The sequence below is a fragment of the Mirounga angustirostris genome, unplaced genomic scaffold (assembly GCF_029215605.1).
Source record: "Mirounga angustirostris isolate CCGP_5_RB_7025 unplaced genomic scaffold, mMirAng1.0.hap1 SCAF_16, whole genome shotgun sequence".
NCBI lineage: Eukaryota > Metazoa > Chordata > Mammalia > Carnivora > Phocidae > Mirounga > Mirounga angustirostris.
In genome coordinates this window covers 58,773,460-58,785,870 of record NW_026991724.1, presented here as the reverse complement: position 1 = coordinate 58,785,870, position 12,411 = coordinate 58,773,460, and the positions used below count along the sequence as shown (strand labels likewise).

General features: G+C 48.0%; 1 protein-coding gene across 1 annotated transcript; it reads right to left on the bottom strand.

The window, feature by feature from the left end:
• Positions 1 to 1,347: 1,347 nt before the first annotated feature.
• Positions 1,348 to 11,783, bottom strand: LOC123856187 (zinc finger protein 547-like). Its single transcript, XM_064580303.1, is given in 5 exon segments — positions 1,348 to 4,542; positions 4,545 to 5,822; positions 7,192 to 7,318; positions 9,239 to 9,491; positions 10,877 to 11,783. Coding segments are annotated over 4 exon segments (1,893 nt in total). The 5' UTR covers positions 9,272 to 9,491; positions 10,877 to 11,783; the 3' UTR covers positions 1,348 to 4,087.
• Between the last annotated feature and the right edge of the window lie 628 nt (positions 11,784 to 12,411).

The window sequence follows — 12,411 nt, the reverse complement described above, 5'->3', positions numbered from 1 at the left end:
AAAGGAAAAGATTTTGGCTTTTCAACGTTGAGTATGATGTTAGCTATGTGCTTTTCGTATATGCCTTTTATTATGTTAAGGTATATTCCTCTACTTAATTTGTTACAAACTTTTTATCATAAAAGGATGTTGAAGTTTGTCAAATACTTTCTGCATTTATTGAGATTATATGATTTTTATCCTTTGTTAATGTGGAGTATTACATTTGCATAAATTGAGTCATCCTTGTATCCCAGGGATAAATCCAATTTAATCATAGTGTAAAACTTTTAAGGTGCTGCTGAATGTGGTTTGCTAGCATTTCTTCGCGGATTTTTGCATTTATGTTTATCAGTCTCCAAATATTCAGAGAAAGTTCTGCCTCAATTGTTGAAATGCTGTATCGTACACCCAAAACTAGTACAACACTGTATGTTAACTACACTGGAATTAAAATTTTCAAAAATTGAAAAAAAAGAGAAAGTTCTATCTGGAAGTGGAAGATAGAAGTGGGTGTTGTTACCGGCAGTGTTGGGTTGTGAGGAGTTTCTTGCCAGCTTCAACCGTACTCAAGGGGCAAAAACTAAGGCCTGAACTCAATTGTGGAGTTTTTAGAAAATATGATTTGAGGGGCGCTTGGGTGGCTCAGTCGTTGAGCATCTGCCTTCAGCTCGGATCGTGATCCGGAATCCTGGGATCAGGTCCGCATCGGGCTCCCTGCTCGGTGGGAAGCCTGCTTCTCCCTCTCCCACGCCCCCTGCTTGTGTTCCCTCTCTCGCTGTGTCTCTCTCTGTCAAATAAGTAAAATCTTTAAAAAAAAAAAAGAAAGAAAATATGATTTGACTTCTGGGCATGAGTCCAAGGCATTTGCTGAAACCTCAGCATCAGCTTTGCCTCAACCCGTCTCACGCGATGGTATTTGAGACAAAGCTCTCATGACCCTTACAAGGCTGAGGAGGGCAGGGGTAATTATAACCAATCTTTTTTTCTATACGTACTTTCTGAATAACTGCACATATCCTATGGATGAGTTAGTAGTTAATGTTTAAAAGTAGTAGCTCCCCTTTGTTCTAAGCCTTCCCTGCTTTGAAGCTCTTTGATGAATATGTCTGATAAGATTTTCAATAAAAACCATGTTTAAGCCTGTGCAGCTGCTTTTCTCCTCTGGAGGCAGTCCTGCATGTCTGCTCAGTATTAAGTCTTGAGTGTTTTATTTTCAGTGCGTGGCGACACTCAATCCCATCCTCAGCATATGGCTGGGCAGATACCCCCTAGTGGGCCATGACCTCATAGCAAGTATTTTAGGTACCTGAAAAGTAAAAGCATTGTAAAGTTTACTGTATAAATTTAAAATAGTTTGATTAAAAGTTATAAAGCATGCATATAAATTTTATTAAAAACTGGAAAGGACAACAGCAGAGTCATGTAAGTAATGAGGATTTCAACTCAAAATAACTATAAAATACAAAATATGTGAAAAATAGAGTAGGTGGGATGAATAACAATGAATACAACTAGCTATGAATTAAAATGCTGTAAGTTCAGATCACAGGATGCTTTAAAAATCTAAAAACATTTAAAAAAATAAGGGACATGAACACAGAATCTGTGAATAAGGAAAATTTAGTGAGACAAATACTTATAAAAGAATAACCCATAACCTACTGTACTTTCAGGGATCATTTCTATAGTCTGTCGTATTAAAATAAAGTATCACAGAATAAAGAAAATCTTGCAAGCTGACAACAAGAAAAAAATAGATCACTTTAGAAAATGGGACTGAGCCATGAATTTTGATCCAAAACCAGTGGATGTAAGTCTAGAAAAATGAAGTGATAAACTTTAATTCAAGATCTTTTTTTTCTATGTGATGTATTCATAATAAAAATGTCCAAGATGAAACTATTGTGCTAAATGAAGTAAGTCACAAAAGGACAAATGCATGATTTCTCCTATATGAGGTTTCTAGAGTAGTCAAATTCATAGACAATAGAGATACAAAGTAGAATGGTAGTTTCTGGGTGTTGGGGGGAGTGAAATTGGGAAGAACGTGTTTAATGATACAAAAATATGTTCAGGGAACATGAAAAAGTTCTGAAGATGGATGGTGATGTACTTAATAATACATGTGATGGTTGATTTTGTGGGTCTACTAGGCTAGACCATGGCATCCAGATATTTGGTCAGACATTATTCCGGATGTTTCTTTCAAATGCTTTTTGAATTAACATTTAAATCAGTAGACTCTGAGTAAAGCAGATTACCCTCCGTAATGAGGGTAGGCTTCAACCACTCAAAGGCATTAATAGAAAAGCAGTAACCTGCATAAACTAGAAGGAATTTTTGTCTGCTGACTGCTTTGGGCTTGCCCTGCAATTCTTCTTTTTTTTTTTTTTTTTAAGATTTTATTTATTTATTTGACAGAGAGAGACACAGTGAGAGAGGGAACACAAGCAGGGGGAGTGGGAGAGGGAGAAGCAGGCTTCCCGCAGAGCAGGGAGCCCGATGCGGGGCTCGATCCCAGGACCCTGGGATCATGACCTGAGCCGAAGGCAGACGCTTAATGACTGAGCCACCCAGGCGCCCCTTGCCCTGCGATTTCTTACCTGAGTCTCCAGTCTGCCAAGTTACCCTGAAGATTTGGACTTGCTAAGCCAACATAATCGTGTCACCCGATACTTTAAAATAAATCTCTCTATATACTACATATATGGACAGACATACACTAGTTTGGTTCTGTTTTTCTGGATAATTCTAATATGCAACAGAACCAAATACTTAGAAGTGATTAAAATAGCAAATTTTATATTATTTATTTTTATCACTATTAAAATGATTAACTATTTAAAACGTTTCTAAGAAATTTTATGTTACGGGGCGCCTGGGTGGCTCAGTTGGTTAAGCGACTGCCTTCGGCTCAGGTCATGATCCTGGAGTCCCGGGATCGAGTCCCGCATCGGGCTTCCTGCTCCACAGGGAGTCTGCTTCTCCCTCTGACCCTCCTCCCTCTCATGCTCTCTCTCATTCTCCCTCTCAAATAAATAAATAAATAAATCTTAAAAAAAAAAAGAAATTTTATGTTACAAAAACATACCTTGAAGACACTAAAAAAAAAAAGTAGTCAAGTAAGAAAATTCTAGAACAAATGCCTTGGACATTTGTGTAGAAGGCAGACGGTTCATAAAGTTTTTTGGCAATCACTTCATATGCAGCTGAACTTAAATTTGAGTGACTTAGCTTAAACTTTACTTTCTTACTTTACTCTTTGCTCAGTCACTGTCTACCCTTAAGTCCTTTTGTTGTTTATATATAATACAGTCTTGCTTAGCACATAAAAAATACTCAATATCACTAGTTATTACAGAAATGCAGATATTAAGGGTGCCTGGGTGGCTCAGTTGGTTAAGCGACTGCCTTCGGCTCAGGTCATGATCCTGGAGTCCCAGGATCGAGTCCCGCATCAGGCTCCCTGCTCAGCGGGGGGTCTGCTTCTCCCTCTGACCCTCCTCCCTCTCATGCTCTCTGTCTCTCATTCCCTCTCTCTCAAATAAATAAAATCTTTAAAAAAAAAAAAAGAGAAAAAAAAAAGAAAAAAAAGAAATGCAGATATTAAAATAAGACTATGACACACTTATTTTAACTTAAAAAAGACAGACTATACCTATTATTGACAATGATGTGTTCCAAGTGGAACTCTTATATACAGCTGGTAGGAGTATAAAGTGGCACATTCACATTGGAAATCAATTTGGCCAATTCTTAAAAAGTTAAACATTCATCTATGAGCAACACTCTATTCTCAGGTATTTACTTATAATAGTTGTTGTTCTGGTAACAACACTAGAAACAACCTACATGTCCATTAATAGGTAAACACATTGTGTTAATATACACCCAATGGGGGGCGCCTGGGTGGCTCAGATGGTTAAGCGTCTGCCTTCGGCTCAGGTCATGATCTCAGGGTCCTGGGATCGAGTCCCGCATTGGGCTTCCTGCTCCTTGGGAGCCTGCTTCTCCCTCTGCCTCTCTCTCTCTCTCTCTGTCTCTCATGAATAAATAAATAAAATCTTTAAAAATATATATATATATACACCCAATGGAATACCACTCAGCAATAAAAAGGAATGAACACAATAGGGATAAATCTCAAAATACCTATGCAAGGATATACTTTAGGATTCCATTTATGTAAAAACAGAATAAAAAGCAGCCATGCAAAAGTAGACTGTAGGATTCCAAGTATAAATACTAAAAAAATGCAAATTAGTGTAAAATGACATAAATCAACAGACTCTCCCACATTCCCTGCACTCATAAGGCATCTCTCTATTGTTGCAAATTTGACAGTGTTTAACGAGGCCAGAGTTGTAAGTAAAGATGTCCCCATACTCGCTGTTCTCATAAGGACTCTCACATCAGTGTGAACTCTCTGTTGTGTAATGAGACCGGAGTTGTACCACAAAAACTTCCCACATTTGCTGCAGTAATAAGGCCTTTCTCTACTGTGATTTGTCTGACGTCTAATGAGTGTGGAGTTGCAACTAAAGGATTTCCTACATTGCTGCACTCATCAGGCCTTTCTCCAGTGTGAGTTCTCTGGTGTCTAATGAGCGTGAAGCGGTACCTAAAGAATTTCCCACATTTGTCACACTCATAAGGCCTTTCTCCAGTGTGAACTCTCTGATGAATAATGAGTGAAGAGCTGTCCATAAAGGATTTCCCACATTCTCTGCACTCATAAGCCCTTACTCCAGTGTGGATTTTCTGGTGCTCAACAAGTTTATGTTTGCGGCTGAAAGCTTTTCCACATTCACTGCACTTATAAGGTCTCTCTCCAGTGTGGATTTTCTGGTGTTCAACAACTTTGTCTTTGCGGCTGAAGGCTTTCCCACATTCACTGCACTCATAAGGCTTTTCACCACTGTGGATTTTCTGATGCTCAACAAGTTTATGTTTGCGGGTGAAAGCTTTTCCACATTCACTGCACTCATATGGCCTTTCGCCAGTGTGAACTCTCTGATGTCTAATGAGCGTAGAGCGATTCCTAAAAAAATGTCCACATTCACTACAACCATAAGGTCTTTCTCCTGTGTGGATTTTCTGGTGACCAACAAGTTGGGAGAGTCTAAGGAAACCCTTCCCACATTGGTTGCACTCAAAAGGCCTTGGCCTGGTGTGAATACCCCTGGTGGTCACTGAGGCCAGGTATCTGTGTAAAGAATCCTCCACGTTCTGGGTTCTCATCATGGCCCTTCTGGTGCTGATGGAGGTGGGACTTTCTAAGGAAGGCCTTCCCATATTCCCTGTATTCATAAAGCTTTTCTCCAGTGTGGATTTTCTCATGGTCAACAAGTATATGTTTATGACTGCAGGTATTCCCACATTGGGATAATAATAATAATTCTGTTCATTCTGAAAGGCCTCTCCACCTGCCATGTCCCAGTGTGGCTTTCCTACAACATGAGGAACCTGTGGTTGGAGAAGGCCTGAGCTGGCTGGGCAGTCCTTCCCACCTTCCCTGCATGTAAAGGTCGTCTCTGTCATGTGACCTCTGCAGCTCTTCACAAATGAAGGCCTCCCCTCATCACTTCTGAAAAGTTTCTCTCTAATTTGATGCTTTTGGTGCTGGAAATGCTTTCCCCCACAAGTGTGCAAGCCTCGCTCAGGGTGTGTTCCATCATGCTCAGCCAAGTGCAAAAGGTCTTTCAAGAGCAAGCTACACGTCTCACAGGGCTGGGACTTCTGGATGGATGGGCCTGGCTTTGGGGTCCTAACCTGTGACCCTCCTACAGAAACATCTTGCTCTGAAGGGGCCTCCTCATCCTGGGCTCCATGCCAGCAACCTGTAAGCAGAGAAATGCTGGTGAAGTGCCTGCTGACTTCGTTGGGAGGAGGCGGCCCCATCGGGAATGTGTGCCAGACACACCCACGGACGAGGCCACATGACTGCTGACGGGCGAGGGGGACCCGAGACAGTGAGAGGAAGGACTGCTGTGCAGGGCTCAGCCTGGCATGCTCCCGTGATGGGAGAGCCCTGACTCTGGGGAAGGACACGAGGAAAGGGGAAGTGCAGGGAGGAGAGGCGGGCTCCCCAACTCCCTCCTCTGCAAACGACTTTCAACAAGGCCAGAGCTGCTGGCGACCGGTGAGCACTGATGCAAGACTGGGTCCAGATGCATAAATGTGTGATTGCAACACAACAGCTGGTGTTCAGAGACTATTTAAAAATACGCCATCACAGGGGCGCCTGGGTGGCTCAGTCATTAGGCATCTGCCTTCGGCTCAGGTCATCATCCCAGGGTCCTGGGATTGAGCCCCGCATCAGGCTCCCTGCTCAGCGGGAAGCCTGCTTCTCCCTCTCCCACTCCCCCTGCTTGTGTTCCTGCTCTCGCTGTCTCTCTCTCTGTCAAATAAATAAATAAAATATTAAAAAAATATATACCATTACAATACCTTAGGATAGATCATATGTCAAGTGTACTGCAAAGGGAGCAAAAGGGAAAGGATGACAGAGGGAAGCCACAAAGGTGGGGGAGCCGGGGAATGCAAGATTGGAAATGATGACAGGAAAGAAGAGGTAGAAATGAGGTATGACCACTGTCCCTGGCGTCATACAATGGTGAACCCAGCTCTGACAACAGACCCATTCCCAGCTCCCGAGCCCCAGGGCCATCTCCTGTTGCCATTGATGGAGTAATGTCCACGCTGTCAGGCACCCAGGCCCCTCCCACTTCTTCAAGATGAGCACTCACATGGGACCTGGAATGGGCCAACCTAGGTGAAACACAGGAAAAGGGAGTGGGAAGCATGCCTCCAGAGTGATCCCTCTCACAACAGCCCACATTCTAAAACCAAAAGAACTTCAAAGAAGGGGCTTGCAGAACCAGCGGTCTCTACAAACAGAGACTACAGCCGTGGCTGAAATTTCTGGCACAGGCATGCCCCAAGAAATGTCAGCAAGGAGGAAGAAGGCACGGAGCACAGGGGCTGGACAGAATAACCTGACCAACGGCAAGCAAGACCACTGGGATTTCTCAGACAAACTTGGAGCAGAAGTGCACTGGGCCCAGACCTGGCTCCCGTAAGTGTGTGCTAGGAAACCAGAAGGGAAGTAGTGACCGTGAGGTGGGCGTGGGAATGACAGAGCTACCCCCTGGGAAAGGGGAAACCAGCGCCCAGCCCCCAACACTGCAGCAGGGGAGAGGGCCTTACCTAGTGACGACAGAAGTGCCAAGTTCTCCAGCATCACATCGTGGTACAGGCGTCTCTGAGCCTCATCAAGGAGCCCCCACTCCTCCCGGGAGAAATGTATGGCCACGTCTGTAAAAACCAAAAGCCCCTGCCAGAATGGGGACAGTTCAACCATTGTGCAGCTTCTCTCTCCAGGATCTTCAGTACGGCCCCCACCCCCACTTCCGTCTCCTCCTTGCCCTCCACCCCAACTTCCCCATGTGGAAGAGATACAAGGTCTGGTGGCACTGGTGCCTGTCTCTCGTCACTGCCACTGATCACTGTGTCCAGAACTCGGGAAAACAAGTGGGGGAGGGTGCAGAAAAGCCCCCCTAGGCTCTGGCACTGCAATGGGGCTCTCTCTCTCTCACCAGTAAATTATGCGGAGTCCCCCAGATCTTGCCTCCCAGACAACACAACTTGAGCTTCTCTCTCCCATAAGCACCCCATCCCAAGACTTGGGGTCAAACACTCACACTCCTCCTCGCCTGCACACTGTTCTTGATCTGAACCTCTACAGATCTGGTCCCTCCACTTCTGCAACTCAGTTCCTGAGACCCACCAGCCCGCTCTGCAGGTAATTCCATGGCTTCCCAGCACACCACTGTGCACGTGGAACCCACGTAGTATTTTGCAAATGGAATCACCAGCCTATTTGGCCCCATCGTGCCCCAGAAACCCAAGCTTCCTAGCACCACGGACCACCAGGGTCCCTTTGTGGTTCTCCCCACCTGGCCCTGCCGCCTGTGTCACACTCACCCTCCCAAACCTAACGTCAGTACCTCACGGACCCTTGGTCCTCTGCGACGTCACCGCCACACACGGTGTCCTACAAGCAGTCACAAACAGGCTGTGTTAACCTCACCCACATTCGAAGCCCAGCTACACTGAACTCCCCACCCCAGGCCTAGCAGTGCCCCAGGCTGATCCATTTTAACCTCAGCTGACCTACCAGCCTGAAGGAACAACACAGGTCTGACCAAGAGTCACCATGAAACACTGATGAGTCCAAAGAAAGATAAAGTGTCCTGCTCTGAGCTCACTGACATCTGACTTCCTTCGTGGAGATGCTTCGACACCTATCTCATATCCTTGACCCCTTGGAAGCCTTTCAGACTCCTCACCTTTATTCCTCGTAAGCACAACCCCCCCACAGCGACTCTGCTTTCTCATCTGCCTTTGTGACATCCACTACCACCATCCAGGCTCCCAAAAGAGATTCAAATCTCAGCCTCCTTCTTCCCCTTCCCACGTCCACAACCTAGCGATGCCCCCTCTGAAAACTGAGGCACGGCGACACTTCAGTCCACATACCGGCCACTATGTTGTGGCTGTCTGCAACCTGAATGCCTCCCCTAAACTCCAGATCTGTGTGTCCACCTGCTGACCGGGTACCTCTACTTGGGAGTCTCTGGAACATCTGGACATCAGTGACAAAACCTGACTTCCAATTCCCTCTGGCAAGCCCTCTACTGACTTCCCCATCTCAATTGACAGAACATCCAAACTTCCAGAAAAAGCCAAAAGCCTCGGGGCTGTCCCTGACCCCCTTTCCTTCACACCTCCTGGCACCCTCACTCACCACATCACTAAACGTGGGCAACTCCGTGCAGAACACATCCAGAAGGCACCAGTTCTCTACCTCCACAGCCACCACACCCTGGCCAGCCATCAGCAGGACTCACCTGCACTGTCACAGGAGCTCCCTCCCAGGTCACTATTCCCACCTTCACTCCCGCCTCTCCCCTACACTGCAGCTAGACATAGCCTGTTAAAATCTGGATGTGATCACCTGGCTCCTCTGCTCCAAAACTTCTCTAGCTCCTACTTCCTTCAGATCAGAGGCCCACGACCTCAGGTTGTAATAGTGGATCTGATAACTGTGTGCCCCTGACCCCCAACACTCCCCCCCGCCGATATTCCCACCATATATAAGAGCCTTGCAGTTCCCTGAACATTCCAACTCACTCTCACCCCCACCACTTGAACATTCTGGACCCTGTGCCCAGGACACCCTTCCACATCTTACCCCATCAGTTGCCAGAAATGGGAAACGCTCCATAGAATCCAGGGCTCAGTTCAAAACCCTGGGCTTTGGTGAAACCACAGGGACTTTAGACCCAAGGGAGGGAGAAGACCAGGTGAGCAATCTCAGGACACCATCATTCTTTATATGAGAATGGCAAAACCATCAGGGTGATAACTAGGGTGGATGAAGGTCTGTCACATCCTCCATTCACCTGAACAGGGTTCATAAGCATTTCTGCAAATGCCATGGGAACCTGTGGGAAGAGGGAGGCCATGAGAAAGGGGCAACCACGGTAGGATCCTACAGACTGAACTGGACCACCACCGCCCCTGCCCTGCCCTGGAGCACAGAGATCTCAGCCTGATAACCTAAGCTCTCAGCTCCTTTGACTTCAGTGCCGCTCGTATCTGCTGCGTGACTTTGCAGAAGGCCTGAACCTCCTGAGCCTCAATTCCTTTCCTGGAAAATGGGGTTAACAATGGCCCCCACCTCATAGAGCTGATAACAGTATTAAACACAATTAATACACACTACCTGGCATCCATAACTATCCAACATAACAATTCTGTATGTTGTCAGTGCAAATAAAGGGATAGGGTTTTAAAAATGTGGGTGTGCATTATTTCTGCTTTTTAAGACTTTCAGAAGATGTGATATATAACATTCTACTGTTAGCAAATACCACAGATAAATAAATCTTGCAATTTTATAAAGTACTGCCATGCTTAATTTGTTGAATGAATTAATTTCTAGTTGCCTACCTATATGTACATATTTAGAGGACTACTGGTTACCTGACGTCTTAATCGATAAATGTTTCATACATCCTGAATTTAATGAATTGTAGGGAGAGTCTGAGCAGGCAGCTCAGCTACTCTTCCTTTCAGCAAACAAGCCTACCTGCTACATGATCCCCTGAAGGGCGCTTGCAGGACCCCTTTACTGTAGCACTCCTTCCCTCCTCTTGTCCTCAAGGTGGAGGAGGAGAAGACAGTGCCCCTATCTGGGACCCCTCTGCTCCCCAAATCTGGCTATTCCTTTGTCTCACAGGGACTGTCTCTAAGGATCAGCTGACCTGCAGGGCTGAGAGTCTATACGTCCATCTCCACCCAGGCCAGCAAGCTTACAAATCCAGGCATTCTCTTCTAGACACAGGCCAGATACCTTCCGTGTCAGGTACGCTCCTTTACAGAAGGAGCATTGAGGATGCTGAATCCCCTACACACTCAAAGTCTCAGCCCTCCGGACACCGCGGAGCCCATCAGCAGTAACGACCTTAAGACTCCCTCCTCCATCTGGCCCTCAGGCCACGCCCTCCTCGCCTCTGACAGCCCAGCCCCCTCCCCCGTCCTCCACACGCTCCCGTCACGTCTCCCCGCTGAGACACCTCAGCATCAGCGCGTCCAGAATCAAACGCACGGTCTCCCCGATGCCCGCTCCCCGGGCTCGCCTACCCCACCCCCACCCTTCCCGATGTTCAGGCCAAGAAGCCTCAACAGGGCCCTTCACTCCCCGCGTCTGCTCACACGCGTATGCGACGCGGCTCTGCCGTGGGACGCCTCGCACCCCCTCTGCCGCCGCCGCCCTGCTCCAGCCTCCCAGAACTCCCCCGGGGGGCCCCGTCCTGCTCCCCCTTACCTTAAACTCCCGACTCTGCGCGTGCCCCTCCCCCCCGCCCGCTCGCGACCTTCCGCGGACGCCGGCGTGGCCACTGCAGGCGACACCCCACCGCGCCCTCCGTTCCCCGCACACACAAGGGTCCCGGTCCCCCCGCCCCCGCCACGCCCCACCGCACGGACGGAGCCGGGACCGCACGCCGGGGCGCCCTCTGCTCCCGCCCCGCGGGCGCCCCTCCGTCCGGAAGCAGCGCTCGGGGCGAGGGGCGGGCGGCTGAGGGCCCGGGGGTCGCGGCACCCACCGCAGCCGGCTTCATCGGCGCGGCCTCCGCCAACGACCGGCGGGAAGAGCGGTGCGCGGAGCGGCGGGCGCCCGGGCGGGGAAGAGGTCGCCTCGCGCAGGCTCTGCGGCGGGAACGACGCCTCTCCCCGCGCTTTCCATGTACTTCAGTCAGGACTTTGGTTCGCATTAAAGGAGAGAACAGTCCCGAGAACAAGAGAACCAGACGCTGCAGGGACGCTGCCGGAAGTTCGCCCCCGTGCGATGCGCACGCACGGAAACCGCTCTCGGGTAAGCCTGGCCGGCTGGGCGGTCCCCGCCGCCGCGGCCGCGCGGCCTTCTGGGCAATGTAGTTTCCGCGCCATTACTGCGCAGACTCAGAACGTAGGTCGTGCCTGACAGAGGATAAAGGCCACGCAAATTATGAGGAGCTCTGGGAAATGGAGTTCCGGGTTCTAAAGGGGGCGGGGCTTTGCTGGTTCTTAAAGGGGCGATAGGTAGCTTTCCTCCTAGTGCAGCGTAGAACAAGTCACAGAAAGGTTCAAAGACCTGTTGTTTCAGATTCCGTGCATCGCAGCACACTTCCAGAAGCCTGCACATAGACAGGGACACAGCACACAGTAATGTTACTCGCCGTCCCCTCATAGCTCTCAGCTATCTTGTTGCTTGCCAAAGACGTATACACTGACCCTTTGGGGTCCTCTTTATGGGCTTCAATAGTTTCAATGAGAAAAGTCTCCAGGGGTGCCTGGGTGGCTCAGTCGGTTAAGTGTGGGACTCTTGATTTCAGGGTCATGAGATCCAGCCTTGCCTCGGGATCCATGCTCAGCGCGCAGAGTCGCCTTGAGATTCTCTCCCTCTGCCCCCAAATAGATAAATAAAATAAAGATAAGATAAAATAAAAAGGGGGGAGGGGGGAAGGAAAGAAAGGGGAAGGGGAAGAGGGGAAGGGGAAGGGGGAGGAGGAAAAAGAAAGGAAGGGCCTCCAGACAGGGCTGTGATGGGGAACTTGAAGGAGGGGTGTAAGGAGGCCTTGAAGTAGTTAGAAAGGGTGAGGATACGCCTCTGATTCCCACAGAAAACATTTTTCCTGCCTGTATGGTCAGTAATGGTGTTCCAACCTGGAGAACAATACTTTTGTTCAGATAATATTTATTACTGTATATCTGAAATATGTCCCATTTCTTTTAAGAATCTGAAACCTATCTGAAAAAAGGACTTATCACGTGCCATCTTCTACCTGAACAGTGTATGCCTTCAACACAATTTGGCCATGT